At 49.5% G+C, this 23292-nt stretch overlaps 1 protein-coding gene across 1 annotated transcript in view; it reads right to left on the bottom strand.

The window, feature by feature from the left end:
- Positions 1-14234: 14234 nt before the first annotated feature.
- HLF (HLF transcription factor, PAR bZIP family member) overlaps positions 14235-23292 on the bottom strand; it is a gene marked incomplete at its 5' end in the record, with an annotated part of 35736 nt that continues 26678 nt past the window's right edge. Inside the window, 2 exon segments of the mRNA XM_084273435.1 lie at positions 14235-16001; positions 20156-20376. Coding sequence (XP_084129561.1) covers positions 15786-16001; positions 20156-20376 — 437 coding nt within the window. The 3' untranslated portion in view covers positions 14235-15785.

Here is a 23292-nt window from a genome sequence, read left to right as displayed (position 1 = left end):
GAGACTTCTACTTGTGGTAGTGGGTTTTTGGGTGGTGGTTGTTCCCCCCCCCCGCCCCTTTCTCCAACTCTTAGGCAGGGAAGGGACTGACACTGTTGATGCTCTGGACACAAGAGATCTGGTGTTGAACCTCATGACCCTCGTGTTTGCTCAGTCGACTCTAATGAAAACAGTAGGAAAGATTTCACTCCACATCATTCAGTTGCTGGGGAAGACAGTGTGTGTGTGTCTGTGTGTCTGTGTGTCTGTGTGTCTGTGTGTCTGTGTGTGTGTGTCTTGGTCAGTGCTGGGAACTTGCTGCTTTCCCCTTTGCTGTTCCAGAGCAGGGTTTCCATACCAGGTTTTGTCTCAGTTACATAACACAGAGGTTTGCTCCTGTCCCTGTAGGAGTGTCAGTGCCTGAAATACAGACAAGCTGGACTGAAAATGTGTTTCTGTCTGGGAAACGAGTATGTTGATCAGCCTTTGAGCAAGAAATCGGGAAAGACAGGCAGAAGATCTGCGTGGATGAGCAGGGAGCTAATGAGTAAACTCAAAGGGAAGCAGAAGGTTTATGAACTGTGGAAAAAGGGTCTGAGCAGCTGGGAAGAGTATAGGAATGTTGTTAGGGCTAGGAAGGCTAAAGCCCACTTGGAAATGAAGCTGGCAAGGGACATAAAGGATAATAAAAAGGGGTTTTTTAGATACATGAATAGTAAGAGGATGACCAGGGATAATGTGGGTCCCTTGCTGAATGAGGAGGATGTCCTGGTAACGGAGGATGCTGAGAAGGTGGAGATACTGAATGCTGCCTTTGCTTCGGTCTTCACTTCAAAGGCCCCCCGGGACCCACAGATCCTGTATGAAAGTTGGAGTGTTGGGGAAATGAAGAGTTTCCCTCTGGTTGAGGTAGGGGAGGTCCAGGAGAGGCTCAAAGGGATTAATGCACACAAATCCATGGGCCCTGATGGGTTTCATCCGTGTGTGCTGAGGGAGCTGGTGGAGGTGATTGCTGAGCTGTTCTCTATCATCTTCAACAGGTCTTGGAGGACAGGAGAAGTGCCTGAGGATTGGAGGATAGACAATGTCACTCCAGTCTTTCAAAAGGGCAGGAAGGGAATCCTAGCAACTACAGGCCAGTCAGCCTCACCTCTGTCCCAGGAAAGGTAATGGAACAGCTTGTTCTGGATGCCATCTCCAAGCACTTGGAAGAGAAGAAGGTCATGAGGAGTAGTCAGCAGGGATTCACCAAGGAGAGATCGTGCTCGACCAATCTCATAGCCTTCTACGATCTCATGACAGGCTGGGTAGATGGAGGGAGAGCAGTGGATGTCATCTACCTTGACTTCAGCAAGGCCTTTGATACTGTCTCCCATGACATCCTGATAGCAAAGCTGAGAGAGCAGGGGATAGATGAGTGGACAGTGAGGTGGGGTGAGAATTGGCTGTCGGACCGAGCCCAGAGGGTGGTGATCAGTGGAGCAGAGTCTGACTGGAGGCCCGTGACTAGTGGTGTTCCCCAGGGCTCGGTGTTGGGTCCAGTCCTGTTTAATATCTTCATTGACGACCTTGATGAGGGAACAGCATCCACCCTCAGCAAGTACCTGATGATCCAAAGCTGGGAGGAGTGGCTGACACGCAGGACACTGCGCTGCCATCCAGAGAGACCTGGACAGGCTGGAGAGCTGGGCAGGGAGAAACCAGATGAGATTCAACGAAAGCAAGTGGAGAGTCTGGCACCTGGGAAGGAACAACCACTTATATCAGTACAGGCTGGGGGATGACCTGCTGGAGAAGAGCTCTGTGGAGAAGGACCTGGGGGTCCTGATAGATGACAGGTTGGCCATGAGCCAGCAGTGTGCCCTGGGGGCTGAGACAGACAATGGGATCCTGGGGGCATCAAGAGGAGTGTGGCCAGCAGGTCACAGGAGGGGATCCTCCCCTTCTACTCTGCCCTGGTCAGGCCCCACCTGGAGTGTTGTGTCCAGTTCTGGGCTCCTTGGTATAAAAAAGACAGGGATCTCCTGGAGAGAGTCCAGAGGAAGCTACAAAGATGATTAAGGGCCTGGAGCATCTCCCCTATGAGGAAAGGCTGAGTGAGCTGGGACTGTTCAGCCTGGAGAAAAGAAGACTAAGGGGGGACCTAATTAATGTTGATAAATATCTTAAGCATGGGATGCAGGGGGAATCAGCCAGCCCCTTTCCAGTGTCTGTGGGGACAGGACAAGGGGCAATGGCTGCAAGTTGGAGCACAGGGAGTTCCACACCAACATGGGGAAGAACTTTTCCTCAGTGAGGGTGAGGGAGCCCTGGGACAGGCTGCCCAGGGGGTGTGGAGTCTCCATCTCTGGAGAGATTCCAGCCCCGTCTGGACACCGACCTGTGCAATATGAGCTGGAGAGCTGCTTTGGCAGGGGGGTGGACCCGATGAGCTCTCGAGGTCCCTTCCAACCCCTATGATTCTATGGGGTTTTTCCCTCTGTCTAATTGCAGCTCTCCAGGCTGATTCCTCCCAGGAGTAAAAACAGTGCTTCTTCCAGTAGTGTTTGCAGCAGTTTTTAGCAGCACTTGCATCTGTATTCTCTACGCTTCTTGGCTTTGGAAGTGCAACTAGTACACAGAGTCTAACTGCAGCAGGGGCAAGGTGTGTGTTAGTGTGCAGCTGGACCTTGCCGGAGGGTGCCTAGGATGCAACAGGGTCTTGCAATACTGGATGCTTTCAGTCTCATCACTTCCTGGTTGTATTATTTTAACATAATATTGTGTGCATCTAAAAATTCAGTTATCTGAAAGGATTAATTTAGGGATTTATCCTAGAGTGCACTTGGTATTGTACTGGGTTTCTAATTCACACCAGTAGGGACTGCACAGTGGATTAACTCTGCTGTCAGCAGCAGCAGTCATGACAGCTTCTATTCCAGTTCTGTCCTCCCCACATCCCTCTCTCTCCTTGTGTCTCTTCTAGTTCCAGGTGAGCACTGAAGTCCTTGCAGAGGAGGCCCATGTCTAAACCTGGCGTTTGCGCCTTTCCCCATGCCTGCTGAAGGGCTGCTGTCAGAACAGGGTACTTCAAAGACTCTCTGAAATGGTTGTTTACCATGGTTTTCCAAAATCTTTAAAGGTTACCAAATCCAGGTCCTTGGTTTGGATGCTCAGGGTTGTGCCAGGCCATGGCATGCGGCTTGTTCTCGGTGCTGCAGTAACAGAGTCACAGAACTGCAGGGGTTGGAAGGGACCTCCAGAGCTCATCAGGTCCAACCCCCTGCCAGAGCAGCTCCCTAGTACAGGTCACACAAGGACTTGTGGAGCTCGGGGCCATCGCAGGTCACACTCTGCAGCATGGTGGGTTCTTACGTGGTTTTCAGAGCCGGTGACGGAACTCTGACACGCTGGGAATCACACCGCTGTCAGCATTTCCAGAGCTCTCTGTGTGTGTCAGGGGCTGGAATGAGCAGGTTAAAGCAGAGATACGCAAGTCTTTCATAGAGATTTTCCTATTAAACCTCTTGCTTAAATGTCAGGACCCTGCTGCTTGTTTGGGAACCTCTTTGAGTCACCCACACAGTTCTTTTCTTCAGGCCTGGTGTGTTTAGCCCCGTGACTGCCACCTTCAAGTCTTGTCTCCAGGACTGGCTGTTTTTGAATGAGTGGAGGACGTCAGGGTCTGCTTGCTAATTGCTTTCACCATCAACAGGTGTCATAAGATTAAAGCTAAAAATAGTTAACAAAAGGATGACCGGGAGGGTGAGGCAGCCACAGCTCCGCAGCCCCGGCGCCTGCAGCCTGCCTGCTGCCCTGTGATGCTGAGCAGGATGCTTTGCCTGTGGCATCGCCTGTGCTCCTCAGCAGCTACAGCCTCCTTGCTGTCCTTCTGCTCTTTGGAAGTGTTTGTTGTCATTTGACTAACTCACTGAGCACTGTCACAAATCTGGAAGGGGAATGTACCTGAAATGTTCGCTACTGGCTCTTGGGAAGCATAGAATAGAATCATAGAATCATAGAATTGTAGGGGTTGGAAGGGACCTCAAGAGATCATCAAGTCCAACCCTCCTGCCAAAGCAGCTCCCTAGGACATATCACTCAGATAGGCGTCCAGACGGGTCTTGAATATCTCCAGAGATGGAGACTCCACCACCTCCCTGGGCAGCCTGTCCCAGGGCTCCCTCACCCTCACTGGGGAAAAGTTCTTCCCCATGTTGGTGTGGAACTCCCTGTGCTCCAACTTGCAGCCATTGCCCCTTGTCCTATCCCCACAGACCACTGAAAAGGGGCTGGCTGATTCCCCCTGCATCCCCTGCTTCAGATAATTATAAACTTTAATTAGGTCCCCCCTTAGTCTTCTCTTCTCAAGGCTGAAGAGTCCCAGCTCACTCAGCCTGTCCTCATAGGGGAGATGTTCCAGGCCCCTAATCATCTTCGTGGCCCTTCTCTGGACTCTCTCCAGGAGATCCCTGTCCTTTTTAAACCAAGGAGACCAGAACTGGACACAACACTCCAGGTGGGGCCTGACCAGGACAGAGCAGAGGGGGAGGATCCCCTCCTGTGACCTGCTGGCCACACTCCTCCGGATGCACCCCAGGATCCCATTGGCTCTCTCAGCCCCCAGGGCACACTGCTGGCTCATGGCCAACCCTGTCATCTACCAGGACCCCCAGGTCCTTCTCCACTAAGCATCTGGATGCTTTTAATTTAGTGTTGGAGCAGTGCTGGGAGGACGGGTGGCACAAGTAGCCGGGTGGTGGTAACGCTGTGCCTGGCACGAGCTACCCCCAGGCTGCTCGGTGTGGGGTTTTGCTGCCTGTCTTGAAAAGCAGGAGCAGGAAGCCTGAGATGAAGTTCCAGAGTATCTGTAGCTGAAGGAATGGAGGCATTTAAGCCTTACAGGCCCAACCTCTGGGCAAACTATGGTTTCTTTAAGCGTTTTCAATTTCCTCTTTGGGAAGTTGGAAGCAGGCTGACATTTGGTTACTGAGCTGGGTGTCTGCCTGCAGCCTTGTTTTCACCCCAGGCACCCTCACACTGCACGTGGGGAAGCTGACAGCGAACAGCAAGGGTGGCAACACTTGTTCCCTTTGTAGAACCAGGGCACGTGTTACTAAGGATAAGCTGGGGAACCAAAATCCTCTTGCAAAAGGCTCACAGTGAAGCCAGCACCAGTTTTATAACCAAAGTTACATCACTGACTCTAATGAGGGTAGCACACTCTCCAAAGGATATATTCAGATGTCTGTTGCTTAGCAGCATGAGCCTGCCAGCACTGGGTCTGTGTGCCCAAACCCGTCAGGTGCCTCTGAAAATCACCCTCAAATTTTCACATAGGTGAGAAGCCGTTAGTGGAGACCTACTGAGTGAGTGGGTTTAGCTCCAGCAGACGTCTCCTTGTGTCCTGCATGTCATGTTTGCTGCCAGGAGGGATGCAGCACTGTGGAGCGCAGGCAGTGACCAGCTATGGTCAGCCAGCAGCCTTGTCTGCAACAGGATGTTCAGCCCATGGGATGTTTGGATGGAGAGCTGTAGTTAGTCATTAGTCTTGAAACACTGACACCCAACCCACACCACGTGCTGAAATTTGGGAGCCTGTGGTATCATTGGCTTCACACAGCCCTGGTTGAGAAGTGTTGTGAAGGCTAAAGGACTGAGCATCCTTGCTGGGGGAGCTCAGCCACCTTCTCAAATTAAATACCATGCACTTGGGAAGCTAAGGGTTTGTTTAGAAAGGGAATATGGCTTTTATTGAAGAAAAAACTCCCAAACAACTGTGTCTTTGTATATGAACATGGTGGAGTGAAAATGGCTTTTGTCTTGAAGCTGAGGGTGGTGCTGAGTAGCTTCACCAGCTTCCTGCTAAATCACAGAAAATAAAGCTCCAAGGGACTCTGAGCTATTTTTAGCGCATCCTCTGCCTGCAGGCAGGACCATCTCTGCCTGTCATTCCTGACTTGCTCGTCCAACCTGTTCTGAGCAGCCTCTCACAATGGGCATGGCACAGTCCTCCCAGGCAGCTTGTTTCAGGGCTTCACCTGCTGCCCTCTTAAGATTTAAGCCTGTTACTCCTTGTCCCGACTGCAGTGGGCTCAGAACAGCCCTCACAGGCAGCTTTTATATAGCTGGAGAGCGTCACCTCTTCTTTTATTCTCCCCAATTTAAACCCAGCCCTTCAATCTTTCTTCACAGCCACTTTGTCTAGTAGAGCCAGTGGGATATTCCAGAACTTCAGGCAATTTTCCTGGCTGATAATGTGATAGAGAGACAGGAGGAGTCAGTGACGGCGCAAAAGGAGGGAGAGGTGGAAGCAGGAGCTGCGCTGCCGCGTTCGGAGGGAGAGGGAGAGCGAGCAGGGGCCGCCCATCCCCAGAAATCAGCGGAGAGCTGAGAGGGGAACCGCTGTGGAGACATCGACCCCTCCTGGGGCACAGCATCATCTCAGGGGGGAAATCCCTGAGGGACTGTGTGGGAAAGGAAAAGGGACCGATACTGGCTGGGGAGGGGGCTGTAAATGTCACCTAGTGACTCCCCTGCATCCCGGGGAGTGGGAAACCGCGGCCTCTGGCCATGCGGTTCAGGGCAGCCAGGAGCTGGGCCGGGGCACCGGGCACCCGCCAGGCACCTTGGCCACAGCCCAGGTGACAGAGTGACCTGGGGCTGGGTGCTGGGGCCCACCCGTGGGCTGCGGGTGGCAGCGGTGCCGCTGCGCCGGCGCTGCCCGCCCCTGGCCGGGGCTGCTCCAGGCACGGAGCTGGGGCCTGGGATGCCGCCGGATGGCAGAACTGGAGGTCTGGTTCCTCCTCCTGAGCCGTTTAGTTTGGTTTGTTCTATTGTGAGCGGGGCTTTGGGGGAAGGTGCTGGGGGGGGGGAAGAGGGTGTGAGGGTGGTGTTTGGGGGTTTTTCAATTATTATTTTCTGGCTTGCTTTACTTTCCCTGCTGCTTTTTCAGTATTTTAACACGCTCTCTCCCTCATCTCCATGCCACTCCCAGCAGCATCTCCAGTCCAATCCCTGCCCCAGCCCGGGGAGGGTGGGGGTGGGGGTGGGGGTGGGTGTCCCACCAGACACACCTCGCTGCTCTCTGCAGCAAAGCGCTGCAAACAGCCATCCCCATGCTAGCCAAGGGCAGGTCAGGGCGAGGGGTGGTGGGGTGGCTGCGTTTGTCCCCTGACCGCGGCTGACATTTTAGTCTTTGACCCTGCAGCCCCTCACCACGCGTCTGGTCTTTGGGGGGGTGGGGGGGTTGGGGGGCTGTCTCTTTCCCTGCTGCAGCGTCACACTGGGAGAAGAGCGAGAACAGAGCAAGTTACTAAGCGGGAAAACCGCCTGATGGTGGTTTCGAGCGAGCCCAGCGCTCAGCAGCCGTGACGGCTCTTGCGGGACCCCTTGTGTCGGCGCTGCCGGGGGCAGCCGGGCCCACGATGCCCACGGGGTGATGACGCCGGGACACGGTGTGTGCAGCACCGGAGCTCCCGTGTCACACCCACCGGTACCTCCCAGCTCCCTCCCACACGTTTGCACTTCAGGAATGATTACAGGTAGATGTGAAATGTAGGGGTGGAGCAGACACACGGATCACACTCTGGCGTGGGGGCAACTCCTAGTTAGTCCGTTCAGGTATCACTCCAGGCTGGCTGTTTGGGTGTCACTGGCTGCCAGATGTACCGTGGGTGCAGCTGCCTGTGCAGCCCCCTCCTCGGTAACGTTTTCTAAGCATCTGTGTAAGTGCAACAGAGGGGCTAAAGCATCGCGAAGCCTCTGACATGCTGACAGGTTTCATGGAAAGTGGGTCTTGATTTTAAAAAAAGGAATGGGGAGACCTGGCAGAGCTGCCGCACGCACCCATCGCCCTGGGGGATGCTCGGGGATAGTCTGGCTGCGACTGGGCAGAGCTGGGCAGCCCCCGGCGCTCTGGGTGGGTCCCTGCGGTCTCCGGAGGCACCAGAACAAAGCGAAGCTGCGGCGGTGTGTGAGCCAAGGTCCCCGCAGCACCGTGTCCAGCCACCAGCGCGCCCAGGACTAGAAACTGGTGCTTATGTCACTAACCTAAACCATCTTCCTTACACCTCAGCCGGATGTTTGGGTTATACCTCTGGGGCGTGGGAGGGGGAGGAGGAGCGGGAGGAGCTGGGCTTGGGCGATGGGCACGGGCCACTGGGGCTCTTTTGGTCCCGGCCCCAAGACGTTGGGGTGACCGTGGGTGGGGATGGGAGTGGAGGAGCCGCCGTCCTGGGGGGGGGGTTCCTGTCAGCGTGTCCGAGCCCCAGATGCCTCCAGAGGGCAGCAGGCACCGCCCGATTGAAACTCAAACGCTGCCCCGAATGAGCCGGTTCTGCGCCGCGGGTTGTCCCAGGCGGCTGCACCTTCCTGGGAACCGGCATCCCCACGCCGGCGGGGTTTGGGCTGGTACCCCACCCCCCCATCACCTGCCCCGACTCTTCTGTGGCACGGGGCTGTGGACCTGGGGGGGCTTCAGCACAATCCTGCAGCTTGCTGGGGCCTCGGGCGGGCCAGAGCTCCCTGCAGAGAGGCCAAAGTCCCAGGGGATACCAGCGGCCGCGGCACAGACGCACCGGGCGGGCTGCAGCCTGTGCCGCGCCGGCAGCGTCACACGCGGGTGGCCAGAGCCCTGCGCGACACAGCGACACGCGTGTCGGAGCCCCGGTGACATGGGCGGGGGGGGAAGGAAGGAAGAGGGGGGGATGGGGAAGAGGGGGGGATGGGGGGGCGGAGGGGTGAGGAGGGGTGGGGGGCAGTGAGGCGGGGGGGGAGGGGGGGGAGGGGTGTTGTTGTGGGGGTGTCTCTCTCCTGGGCGCTGATGGCTCAGCGCATTACAGGCAGCTGGCACCATGCAAGCCCCCACCAGCTTCACCCCCCACAGCCCCGCGAAGGGCCCGTGCGGCAGCTTTGGCCTTGGCAGCGTGTGAAGAGCAGGAGCCCCTCGAATGATGGGGCCTGACGTCACCGGGCGCGGGCACACGTGGCCATGGGGGACACAGACACCCCCACACCCGCCTGCACACGCAGCAGACTTGCTTTGAACACGTGTGTGTGTGTGTGTGAACACACACAGTTACAGCTATGGCTACAGGGGTGTGTGCACATGCAGCTGTAACTATACACCTGTGTACACACATATACACAGATACTGACAAGTTTTATCTCCATAAGCTCCATTATATACCTAAAGACAACTGTTCTGTGTACTTTGTATGCTGTAAAAATGCTACTAAATAGGTTCCATCAATAGTAAGTCTTACATTTTATATGTACTTGTGTATGCTGGTGAGTACCTAATTGTATGTGACAATCCTGTCATGTATATTACTGTATGTAAACATACAACTGTCTCCAGAAGCGTGCATTAGCTGCTACAGACATCAGCTAAAGTATAGTAATAAAAAGCTGCTGAATACACAGCTCAGCTACATCACTCTTGTGCTCCGTGTGGCTGCAGTGATTTCATCTGAGAGTGGGGCTTGGTACCCAACTGAGTTTGGTTTGGCAGGGCTGGGCCAGCATGGCTTTATACACCACTAAAATCTTTTTATATATATCAAAAGAAAATGAATTTATTAACACTATGCTGCTAATAACACACCATTTTATAGCAATAAAGTATATAATTACAGCTACATAAATTTAACCCTAGGTTATTACATTCTGCTGCATGGACCTGGAACTGAAGCTCTCTCTGTGTATACACAACTCCACAGAGATGTACACATACAGAGTGCTGGCTACATGGACACACAAGCACAGAGGTGAACACCAGTGTGGACTACAGCAACTCTATTTTGTGCATAACACAGCTCAAAAACCAGAACCTTATGAGAACAAAAGCTATTTTTACATGTTACAAAGCTGCACTAGTGAGTAAATAGTGCTCAGTGTGTTGCAGGAAAGAGCATTAGTCCCTCTGCAGCACTGCAGAGCTGCACAAAGGGGCACCAGGAGCTAAGGGCATGTGCACACAGAGAGTGCTGGGCAAAGGGGAGCTCTGTGCTCGTGCTGCTGCGTGTGCTACAGCAGCTACATTGTGGGCAGAATATCTACACACTCTATCCACACACACAGAGAGCCTATGCGCGCGCGCACACACACACACACACACACACACACACACACACACACACACACACACACACACACACACACACACACACACACACAAGAGCGACAGTTTAAGGTATAGACAGCTTAAACCCAGAGCTTTTTCTCAATAAAATGGATATTAAAAAAAAATGAAGTCATGTTACTGAAGTAAATGCTAAATACACTATACACCATGTAAGTAAGTATTGAATGTATCTGAGCTATGTGGGAATACAGATATATAGGTACAGAGAAAGAGTGTGAGAGAGCATAAAGCTAGCTTTTAAAAGCAAAAATTGCTAATTATGGTATATGAAGATAGAATTGTAAAACTCAATCCACCTTTTTTATATGTGTGTGTGTGTAAGAAAAGCTGGAAACATGTTATTATCCCTCATACATGTGTAGGAAATGCTGCTTTATGCCAACTAACTCTGTTACCCACATGTGACCTCTCATTAAAGTCTGTTTGGCTGAATGTGCTGTATGCCAATGTAATCCTTAAACTCACCAGGGAGCCAAAGGGCTGTTGGAGTGTGTGCACATGTGTGTGTTCTGGCACAACACATAACAGGCACATGTGAAGAAGCCCAGTTGTGACACGCAGGATGAACTCCCTCCACACACACCCCGTGCTTGTGTGTCCGAGCTACCTAAGCACATGTAGGATCTGCTGTGTCTTCTATGCAAATTAGCAAGTCTAATAATGTAGTGTCTGCCCTGGTGAGGCCTCATCTGGAATAGTGTGCGTGGTGCTGGGCTCCCTGGTTCAGGAAGGACGGGGAGCTACGGACGGAAAAGGGCTGTGGAGATGCTGAGGGCACCAGAACATCTCTCTGACGCAGAGAGGCTGAGGGACTTGGGACTTTTTAGCCTACAGAAGACTGAGGGCATCTTCTCAACACTGGTAAATCCTTGAGGAGTGGGGTCAAGAGGTGAGGTCAGTCTGTGTTCAGTGGTGCCCAGGGACAAGAGGGGATAATATAAGGGTCCCACCAAACCATGAGAAGGAACATCTTTCTTAGGAGGGTGACAGAGCCCTGGGACAGGCTGCCTGGAGAGGTTGGGGAGTCTCCATCTCTGGGCACACTCAAGGTGACCCTGCTCTGGCAGGGGATTGCCAACCCCCATCACTGTGGTTCTGTAATGACAATTAAAAGCAGTGAGTTATTTTGTAAACTAGAGGAAAATTACTCCTTAATATACAGTATTTTTATGGGTGTATCAGTCTGTGCAGGGTGTATTAATGAACAATGACATCTCAAGGTCAGCGATGTAAAGTGTGAATGTAAAATGTAAAGTGAATGGTACAGTGTGGCACACTAACTTTAATACATATTGTTACATAAAGTACTGTTTTAAACCAGGCAGTTGTCCTAACTATTCTGTGTTAGGAATGACTTGCCTGAAGCCATAGCTGCTGGGACCTCAGGACCTGGCAGCAGGTCGGGGGGATTTGCAGCCCCGCGAGTCCCAGCCCAGCCCGGGGTCTGTGGGGCACTCACAGACCAGCTGGTGAGGGAGAAAAATGAAATACCCCCTCACACACCCCCTCCCTCAAGCCCTCTGCCCAGCCCTGACACACCAAAGCAAGCACACAGGTGAGAGAAGAAAAATTTAAAAGTTTATTAAACATTAAGAATAACAGACAAAAAAAAACAAACAAAAAAAAAAAGAGAAAAATAAAAAGATTTGGGCTGAACAGCATACAGGATGCAATCCATTTCATGTCATACAGTTAATTTGATCTTATTTGTTAGACTTGTAATTAAACAGATGCAGTCTTGTGGTGTTGCCAGAAATACAATGGTTGATCACTCGTAAATTTTAACAGTTTTTCTTTTGCTTCACATAGAAAAAAAACAGTCAACAAGAAATAAAAATAACCTGCAGGTCTCTATTGTAACTTACATGCAAAAATAGTCTCGAAGCAGTAACTGGGGTTATTACAAACCCACAGAAGCAAGACATTCACATGTCAGGGGTGCTGCAGCACCACCAACTCACCCCACCTGCGCCCGGGGCAGGCGCAGGGCAGGCGGCACGGAGCCTGGCGCAGGCGCCTTCCTTCCCCCTATGGATTTCTTGCTTCTGTGGATTCAAGTCAGAGCTGTATTCCCATGGTGCTGGGTTTAGGGACTTCAGCACCACTGGGAAAATGAAAAAAAAAGAGAACAACTACTGGTCCTCTGCCTCCTCTGCCACGGGCTTTCCCTCGGCGAGCCCCGAGGTGCACGTGTTCACACGTGCTCACAAACACCTCTCAGACTCAGTTGATTTTGAGGGCATCCTTTAAAAAGAAGGCTTTCACTTCTAAGTTTCAGCAAAAAAAAAAAAACCCAACAAAAAAAGAAGACAAGCATTTTACCAATGCTTATAGTTTAATAGAGGTCAGTGAATTATTTAGACACGCTATTAATTATTCTGCAAATATATATATTTCTATTTTTATAAAATTACAGTTTCATATACCTACAAGCTCCTTCATGAGCAACAAAGCCATCAGAGGTGTGATGAGCCCAGCTAAGCTGTCCTTGGGAACTGAAAATGAGCTGAACTTTTAAGTCTTATTTTGGGGAGACAGCCTGGTTAGAAAACCAGGGGGGGTTCCCAAGTTTTAGCCCACATATTTTGCCTTCCCCCCCCTCTGGAAGTCCTCCCCCCTGAAGGAGGGAAGGGTGCTGGCAGCCCCTGGCCCCACTCCAGCCCCCACAGCTGCACGCCTGCCGACAGCCCTCCCGCACCGCAGGATGGGGCGAGGAGGCATCTGAGCAGCGGTGGGGCTGCTGGGAGCCTCCCTGCCTCTCTGTGGCCGTGACAATACAACCTGTGACATCCAGCCTGCACACCCATCATCCCCACCCTTTCCCTGTGCAAAAGAAACAACAGAATTGGCTGTGACTTTATCCCAAGCTGCCTTTTCCATTCTGAGGAAACCTTTGTGGTCACAGTGCAACCCACCAACAGCTCTAGCTAGGTACCTACCAGCTGATCTCACGCACACCACCCCTGCTCGTGGAGTGTCACCCCAAGAGTAACCCTCCTGAGGGCGATTACAAGCTGTTGTAATTTGCTACGTTGCTGCTCAAAGTGTCTCCCCAGCAGTGGCTGGCTGAGCCCTGCTTCCCAAAGGGAGAAACACAGCGTTTATGTCACGCTGGCAACAGCAGCTACACCGACTCGTGCCAAGGCCTCACTGCTCTACCCATGCATCCAGTGGCTTATACTGACCTTTAGAAAAATAACTTACTACACTTGAAACCTGGCTGCAGCACGTGGAAACTCCACCTGCTGCAGAGCTGGTCCACAGGCAGGTACTGCACGTTAAGGGACGCTGCAAGTCGGGGACGTTTGAGGAAGAATCCTGGGGCAAGGCCATTGATGCAAGGGTTATTGTTAATGCTGCACAAAACGTTGAGTCCTTTGTAGCAATTTCCTGAAGCATGAATAATGATTTAATGGAATGAACAACCTTTTTATTTGAAAAGAACGTCAAAACACTTAGAACACTGTGAGCAAGACATGTAGCACCATATTTTCCTCACATGTGAATAACCGTATGTGGTACGTACAGCTGTATACATGGACAGAGCTACCTATGGAATAAAAACACCAGCTGGAAACAGATCCTAGCAGCAGCAGCAGCAGCTGAGAAATGGCTGAGAGATTTTTTGTGTTACATATTCTTTTTCTGCCTTTACAGAATATTGTACTGTCCGATCAGTAGCTGACTGAAACCTGCACTGTGCTTTGTCCCTATTAAGCAGTTTCTTTATGGGTTTCTGATGGAAAATAATGAAGTCTCTCTTTTTCAGTAATATGGAACATCCTGGGAAGCTGTATTACTTCCATAAAAATTTAATTTAAAGCATGGAACATGCCGGTGTGCCAGTGGTAGGCTTAAAATATTAAAGATTTAAAAAAAACCCAATCAAACCCAAACCCAAAACAACAACCAACAAAACCCTAAGCATTTCCTTTCTGTACAATAATGGAGAATATATATCTTTGCTAAATATTTTAAACATGGAATAGCTTTTTCTTTTTTGCTATATATATGTCTTTCAAAATACATTGTCAGTATTTGTACTTGAAAAATACTGTACAAAACGAACATACTATAATTATTCTGTATAAACTTTATACATTTTATAATATCTATTCTTTTGGTCTATAGTAAACACTTAGATTGATTGGATTAACCACAGTATATGACAACACCATCCCCTCCTGAAATACACCAGTGTCTCTTACATTCATTTTTCAGAAGTCCACTTTATATTAGAACATATGTGTTCAAAAGCAAATAGAGAGTTTAAAACAATAAAGTTCAGAACCATCAGTTCATGTCACACTCAAAGCGTCAATCACTAGGAAAATGGGCTCTGCAAACCAGCGACTCCTTCTCACCGAATAAACGTGATTTTTTAGAACAGCAAGATAGAATCCACAGAAAATATATTACAAAACATGGGAAAAAAACGACTGAATTTAGGTACTTACTCGATTTTTAATCACAAAATGGAATTTGAAGCAATGCATAACTAACTGAAAACAGGAAAGCCCCTCGGATTCCGACACCGGATCTGATCTGATACTATTAATTTTGTTCTCTCTTCAACTAATTAGCCTGCTGCTTACACATGCGCTCCCTGTGGCAGGGACACAATTAGCATGCTCACGGTTATGTGTCTTTTACTCCATAACTTTTTGTTAAAGACATTAAAACTCCTGTTGGGTAGGGAAACCATCCTACGTCCACTAGGAACACCCGGGCAGCATGCGCGCTAGCGTACAATAGGATTATTGCTTCAGGTACAGACAGTGCAAAATACACACTCTGTGGGCTATCAACAGTACTCCTACCTACCTGGGGTCTGTGGAAAGAAAAGGAACCTTAATAGCTACAGAGAAGCCATTATGGGATCTATAATGGGTATCGCTAACTCAGTCTAACAGCACTTTAAATCTGAAGACAATTATCACCAAAACTTAAAAATACAACAAAAGCAATCTATAAATTAATATTTCTGCAGTGTAGTACTAAGTTATTATTTGTGCACTTTATTAGCATGTTAACTCTTCTGATTAGACATACTCAAACAATAGCTTCTCACTCTGGGGGGGGAAAAAAAAAGAGCTCTACTTTTTTTTCTTTTTTCTTTTTTTTTTTCTTTTTTTTTTTTAATAATTTATCCTGGGACCTGTCCAAGGAGATCAGGAGGGTGGAACATAAAAACCCTAATCTGAAGCAGCACTGAAAAAATATAATAAAAAGCTTACTATGGCGATTCTCAACAGTCCAGGTAAAAATGTGGCACCCTGTGGAGAGGGCTTCATACACACGGGAAGTGCTGAGACGCGTGCGCACACACACGCACACACACACACACACACAGGGACGTACACACACACACACATGCACACACACAGAGACATGTTAACACACACACACACACACACACAGGTACAGGCATACGCAAACGAACAACAAAATAAACCTAAGTCAGTTTTGTTTCTGCTTCTGGTAAAGTGCTGAAGACAGAAAGGTTGGTTTGGGTGTGGTGCTATCAACAGGAAACACATTGTCCATCTAGTCAAATGCCAACCCGCAACAAAAACCAAAAGAAGAGAAAAAAGAAGAAAGAAAACACCCCGCTGCCCTGGCCGTGGCCTTACAGGGGTCGTGGCCTTACAGGGGCTGTGGCCTTACAGGGGCTGTGGCCTTACAGGGGCCCGTGTCGAGCTTCGTACTTCGCCAGGACGTTCTTGCACTTGCCCAGCTCCTTCCGCAGGTCGGCCACCTCCTGGCGCAGAGCCGAGTTCTCCTTCTCCAGGAAGGAGGCGCGGATGGCGATCTGGTTCTCCTTCAGCCGGCGCGCATCCCTCGATCGCTTCGCTGCCATGTTGTTCTTTCTACGCCTTGCCCAGTATTTGTCATCCTGCTCATTAAAGACAGAGAGGGAAACAAACAAGGTGTTAGATTGCAGTAAACTCAGCAGCCACCCCAAGGTGCTCTCAGCCACAGCCTCTGGACGGGGGACGACTGGACCTGCTGGTTTTGCTCGCCTGGCCCGGCGAGCCCCAGTGATGCCAGGCACTGCTGGGACAAAAGCTACACTTCATAACCCACCAAGGGAGCACAGATGCCTGTCCGTGTTTCTGTCAGAATGTTTACAATAAGCTTCTCATCCTCTTGACTGTGAAGCCCTCCAAGGAAAACGAAGCAATATTCCAGCGGTACAGTTCATCTCCCATCCATGCTGACCTAGTTAGCACATGCACCTTCGCATGCGGTGACTCACTCTCTGCCGGTTGCTGGAGCAGTACTAATTACCTCCTGTGTGCCCCTGCTCCTCTTTGCCAGCCAACACCTGGTTCACTCTCTCTGCTGGCATCATCCATTCCATCTACTGTTCAAAGCTCTTCTCTACAGAGCCCCAAAGCGTTCCTGTCTGCACTCCGTAACAGCAAGTCACTGGAAGAGGATTCCTTGGCACAACAAGGAGGGCTGCTTGGGGACCATCCGCAAAGAGATTAGCACAATAGGCTTTGACCATAGAAAAAAAAAGCATTTGTCAGAAATAGGCCTGCTAACCTCTGAAGTTTCATAACTTCATGTTCCCAAAGTGCTACCCCTAAAGACTTGCCTCTAGGAGATCATCTTACTGCATCGGTGCATCAATGGCTCTGAAGTCATGACTTCATTTCACCTGATTTTTCCACCCTTCAAATGAAGCAGCCTTCAGTTTTAGTGTTGCTTGAAACCGAACTGAGTTCTAGGAATTTGGAAAAACTCAGTACAAAGTGGGCAGAATCTCCCACAAAAAGTGAAATTCAGTCCCTTGCAGAGTGAGAGCAATGCAGTCATTCAACCCTCACATTGCCTGGGCAAGCTGCACATCAAACTTCCCCTCAGGGCGTCATCCCTCCATTTTTAAATGCTTCCATTTCCTTGCGTGGCTTTTGTCTCACCATGCCTGGCACCAGGAGTCCACATCCACTAGAAGAACCAGGAGCCATCTGCTCCAACACTGCACCAAACAGACAAATACCTACCACTCCTCTGCCCTCCAGCAGGAAGCACGCCAGGCCTGAGGCTGCTGCTCCCTTGTCTTTGCATAAAGGCAAACCAGGAGCACGCTGGCTGCTCGCAGCACTCCAACTGCTTTCTGTGAGTTTAGCTCAGGGAGGGGTGCAGCAATGCCCATTTGGAGCCAGCGTATCTCTCAATTGCTCTTCACCTGTACTCAGATGGGATCTCCAAAAAATCCTCTTAAAAACAAGCATGCAGCAAAAAAGCTATGACCCAAATCTTGTTTATAATTTCCCATCTCATTCCACTCCATAAAAATCAGCTTTAAGCAATTTATTAGTGTGCCACCTAGTCTTCATCCATCTTTATTTTAACAAATTGCTATGGCAAATCCCTTAATCCAGGCCTGAAAGAGGTAAGGCTGGCATTTCAAAATCACATGCAGCCCAGAGACGATTGACTGGTCTAATCTGCTTACCCTCCTCCAGAACTCAACAGCCATTCCACATGCCAGGGCAGAAGCAGCACTTGGGTCAAGCACTCTGAAATGAGTCAAGGGCAACTGATGTGATTATCTCTGGGAAATGAGAGACCCTGAACTTCCAGTTCCGTCTCAGGCCGAAAACTTCTGTGCCCCACTGCTGTGTGCAAGACACACATTCTCCACCTCTGGCGTAAAGGAGTCCAAGGGCATCCTCAGCAACAGTCTGCTTTCACACCTGAGGTTCCCTAGGAGGTATCACAGAATGCCCAGTGGCACTGAGGGGCAAACTCCAGTCTCCTTACACCTGCAGATGCGTTTCCATACGTTGAACATCTCTCTGTGGCCACACATCTCAGCACACTGCAATGCTAACAGAGCATCACTGCATGTCTGCAAGGCCTTTGACAAAGTGTCCCACAACATCCTTCTCTCTAAGTTGGAGAGACACAGATTTGAAGGGTGGACTGTTCAGGGGATAAGGAATTAGCTGGATGGCTGCATCCGAGGGGTGGTCAATGGCTCAGTGTCCAGATGGAAGACAGTAACAAGCAGTGTTCCTCAAGGGCCTGTACTGGAACCAGTGCTGTTTAATATCTTTATTAATGACATTGACAGGGGGATTGAGTGCATCCTCAACAAGTTTGCTGATGACACCAAGCTGGGTGGTAAGGTTAACGTGCCAGAGGGATGGAATGCCATCCATAGGTCCATAGGGACCTGGACAGGCTGGAGGAGTGGGCCCAGGTGAACCTCATGAGGTTCAACAAAGCCAAGTGCAGGGTCCTGTACCTGGGTCGGGACAATCCCCATTATTCATACAGGTTAGGAGATGATGCGCTGGAAAGCAGCCCAGCTCTGTGGACTTGGGAGTACTTCTGGATGAAAAGCTGGACACAAGCCACCAATGTGCATTTGCAGCCCAGAAGGGCAAACTCATCCTGGGCTGCATCAAAAAGTGTGGCCAGCAGATCAAGAGGGGGAATTCTGCCCCTCTGCTCTGCTCTGGTGAGACCTCACCTGGAATACTGTGTCCAGCTTTGGAGCCCTCATCACAAGAAGGACATGGACCTGTTGAAGTGCATCCAGAGGAGGGCTACGAAAGTTATTGAGGGGTTGGAGCACCTCTCCTATGAGGACAGGCTGAGAGAGTTGGGCTTGTTCAGGCTGGAAAAGAGAAGGCTCTTGGGGGACCTTATAGTTGCCTTTCAATACTGGAAAGGTGCCTACAGGAAAGCTGGAGAAGAACTGTTCCCAAGGGCATGGAGCAATAAGAAAAGGGGTGATGGTTTTAAACTTTAAAAGGGCAGATATAGGTTGGATATTAGGAAAAAAACTCTTCAATATGAGCGTGGTGGAGGTCCCATCCCTCCCAACCTTGAGATATTCAAGGTCAGGCTTCATGGGGCTCTGAGTGACCTGATCTACTGAAGATGTCCCTGCTTCCTGGAGGGGGATTGGACTAGATGGCCTTTAAAGGTCCCTTCTAACCTTATTCACTCTGTGATTCTAAAGTTTACCCAGGTAAATAATGGCATGGTGCAGACAAACCTTTCTAAATGAAAGCTGAGGATACTATGGACAAAGTGACAGCAACAAACCACCCGAACACTACTGGCATTGTGTTCTTTGTGCTCAACAGTACATTTAGGGATAAAAATAGCAAATAGCATCAGCTTCTCTCCCTAATGCTATCAATCTGGTGTAAACACATGGCATCCCAGGCTCCTCACGCACACAGCCAGGGATTCCCATTGACTCCAACTGCCTGAGTTTCAGCCTGTGTCTCCTGGGGCAGCAGCAGTGGCAGAATGACATTCCACACTGCCTGCCTCTGATAGGAAAGATTCTTTTGGAAATCACACACTGGGAACAGAATCTTGAAAATATTGATAATTTTTGCAGTTGTCTGATGAGCTGAATCAGTTGATCAATTTGCTCTGCTCTCTTCATGTTTAAAACTCTTCCTATCTCAGATGCAGTAAGAGGCATAGACAGGGGCTCTCTGTAAATATTATATTATTATTGCAATATATTGAAAATATTGTATTAAAATACACTTCTTGAGAGAATAATTTTGTTCTGTTTTCCTACAACCAGGTTAGAATCTTTCCCTGGGATCAGTAGCATTTACTGTAGCGTTCCCATTCATGACTCAACACAGAGCTAAAGAAACTTCCCAAGAAGACACAATATACTTCATGGAGCCTGCAAGAGATGGGTTCCTCCTTGAAGAACTCACAAACTACACTGATGAGACAGGCAGAGGGTGGGGGAAAAGGAAACTGCATCAGACTGTTTCATAAGTGGGAAATATGGGACAAAGTAAGACAGCCCAAGGTCACGCAGGAAGTTTCTGGCATACAAAGGAAATGAATATTGATCTCATGAATTTCAACTGTTGCATAACTAATAAGGGACATCCTCCCCTCAGTCTTATTCAGAACTGTTGCTATTTTGTTCTACATATCTAGTTTGGCAGATTTATCTGAGAAACAGATTCATGCTCCAAACCTGTATCTTAGAGAGTAACTGTCACAGAGTCTGTACAAACCACCTCGTCACCAGTTCCAATTTACCTTCAGGTCATCTGGAATGAAGACTTTGCGAGCTTTCTTAATCATTGGCTGTGGTTTCAGCTCTTCTTCAGAGAATTTGCGCTTACGAGGGTCAAACATCTCCTGGCCAGGAATACTGGAAAGAGCAAGATCTGCAGGATCAGGTTCATAGCCAACAGGAACTTGGATAGTCTCAGGATCGATGGGACTTGGTGTGTTTCGGTTTGCTGGCAAGATCTGACCTACAGAAATAAAGGACAAATTCAGCTGTGTTAGAAGAAAATATGTAAATAATATCACTGAACATGGATTTTAGAAGTTCTCTAAATACTTTACAAGCAGTAATTCTTTGAGCTTTCACTGTAAATTTGGCACCTACTCTTGCTAAACGTCAGACTGTCCATTTGTAGGGTGCATATTCAGATCCAGACACAGTCATGCCATTATTTTCAGAACTGGTTCCGAATTCTGTTGCTAAGCTTGGATTCCCTCTTAAGACCACTAATACACTAGAATCCATTACACTGAATCTGTCACACTAGACTGCATGCAGGAGATACATTGCTCCAACCCATGTCTCTTCATTAAGATCACACGCTCAGGAACAAATCATAAGTAGTGCCACTTAGCTCTGATTTATCTGCCACACTGTAATCCTTCCCAGTTTTCTCATACACAGATTTCTTCATACCTACCTTTAAGGGCACATTTAGTGTACAACCAAACAACGTACAGCATTTGCAACAGGACAACTGCTCATGAAAATGGACTGAAACACTCTGCTAAGGAGCCTGCTATTTTTGATGAAATCCCACCTGTCACATTCTAAGACAGTGAAGGAAACCAGCAACAAGAAAGGCTACAATGAGGACTTGAAGATGCTCTGGAAAAAAATGAATGCTTACTTATGCCACATTGCTCTCTTATGGTATCTAAAATCCAATAAAAAGGAACCATTCCCAGAACAGAACGACATCTCCCCCCACCCCCCTTTATTCTTTTTAGATACAGCCTTAAAGATCCTACAGCACCAAGTCAGGCACCATCCCCACTAAAAATCCAATTTCAACGCTCAACCACAGGTTCCAAAAATAGGAGCCTAAAGTCAGCTGCCTAAACATGGGCTATCCCCAGAGGCAGAATTTTCAGAAGTTTCTACATGCCTCAGAAGTACAAGCCTCCCAGACTTCAGAGGGAGGCCTCCTGATTGAAGCAGATATTCTTTTATAATTTTGGCTATTAGCTAATTCACTTTGACTTTAAAGACAGGGCAGCTTTCATACTAACTAGACAAACATCCTGTGCCTGCATAATGTTTCCCTTATTTGTGCCCACATTTGCAATATTTAGGGGTGTAAAATGGTAAACATGAAATGTCATTTCTAATTCCAAACCAAGGCCAGCGTTAACAATGTAGGTTTTATTTTGATCTAGAAGATCGCAGCAACAATATTGGAACCACACAGGAAACACCCCGGGGATTACACTGCGTAACCAGGGCTCGGCAACAGAGAGCTGCCTATTGTAACTCCTCTTAGACATCAGCACTCGTAAAGTCAGCTTCCAGGAAAGGCTGGTGAGGGCCCGGGAGAAGAGAAAAGGAGGATCAAAGTTATTAAAATACATATACGTCCATAGGAGAGAGAGAGAAAGGAAAGGATGCCGCTGCCCGCGCCGTGCCGAGAGCTGAGCGCTTCCCCCTCGGGGCCGCGCAGGCTGCTGCCAAGCCCCCGGTGCTGAAACGAGACGTTTCCTGCCGTGCCTCGTTAACGGAGCCGGATCCCAGCGGGGCGGCCCCAGGCAGCGAGCAGCCGCGGCGGAGCCCGCTGCCCGCCCGGCCGGTTCCGCGGCGGGGGATCCCCCCCTCTCCCCCCCCTCCCGCTATCCCAGCCCAGGCTGCTGCAGCCAGCGGAGCGACCAGGGGCTGCGGGAGAGGCCGCGGGAGAGGCGGCGGCGCGCTCCGCTTCGTGCGCGGGGCGGGTTCTCCCGGGAAGCGGCGCGGAGCTCCCTGGAGGGAGCTGCTGGCGCATCGGTGCGGGAGGCACCCGGGCTGGGAAGGGCTCAAAGCCAGCCCGAAGGGCTCGCTGCGCCACGGCGTTCTCGCAGCCTGGCTTTAAATGGACGGCTAATCTCCTCTCAGCTGTATGGCGTGGCAGAAACGGGCTTATTTAAAGGATTAAACGCAGGGCAGCTTCCTTTGGTGCGAGCATGCTTGGACCAGAGCAGACAGGTATTTTTTTAACACATACACATGTAAAAACTGTGCAAAATCTGTAATACAGATAACAATGGAGCAAGCCACGACCTCTGAACACTTCAATAATATTTCTGGTGAGCACACAGGGGTTCCTAAAGCAGAAAATCTGCTGCAGCTTTCTAACTGCCCTACACAAAAGAGCCTGTATTTAAATATTGCTTAAGTTCTAGATACAGGGTATCAGTTTGCATAGTATAATTTATCTATAGTGTGCTGTATTACACAACTACATGAGCTTTGTAATCATTGGCCTGAAAAAATAGTACTTTTTCACTGGAAAAAAAAAAAAGATAAAAAATACTCCTTTTAAACGGAGGGAATTGAGGTATTGCATCGATGCAACGGCAAAATAAAGGAAAGAGCCATGTATCTCCAAGGTGATTTGGGCACAGAACCTACAACAGTGAAGATCCTGCCTTGGTTCTCTGGGTGAACACATTTCACCTCCCCTAAGAAGCTCTCATCACTGCAGACCCGGTCCTTCAGCAAACACAGGATGCAAAGGTCCAATGCAAAGCTCGTCCGAGGTGAATGCTATTCACTAATGCAAAGCCTGAGCAGATCGTACACCCAGCTGGACCGTATCACCCAGGAGCCTAAGACTGTTGCCCTGTAAGATACTCCTACACGCACATCGCACGCACACCTCTATGGGTCTGTGTGGGTCGGCTCTCTGTCATGTTGCAGTCCTGTAAATCTTCAGGAGCTCTACACAGAGCAACAGAGTTAACAAGGGTCTCTCAAACCCTAGGCAGAAAAAACCCCAGTGTTTCCTTGGCGAGCCTTTTACGTTAGGCAAGTCCTGGCACTTGGTATCTCTATTTATTCTGTCAAGTTTTGCCAATAACACAAGCCAGGAACCTGTCTTCATTCGTTTACTGGCTAATGGCCATCACATCTA

This window comes from Gallinula chloropus (assembly GCF_964237585.1).
Source record: "Gallinula chloropus genome assembly, chromosome: 20".
Lineage (NCBI taxonomy): Eukaryota > Metazoa > Chordata > Aves > Gruiformes > Rallidae > Gallinula > Gallinula chloropus.
The sequence above is the reverse complement of the archived record's forward strand: the minus strand, read 5'-3'. Positions and strand labels throughout refer to the sequence as shown.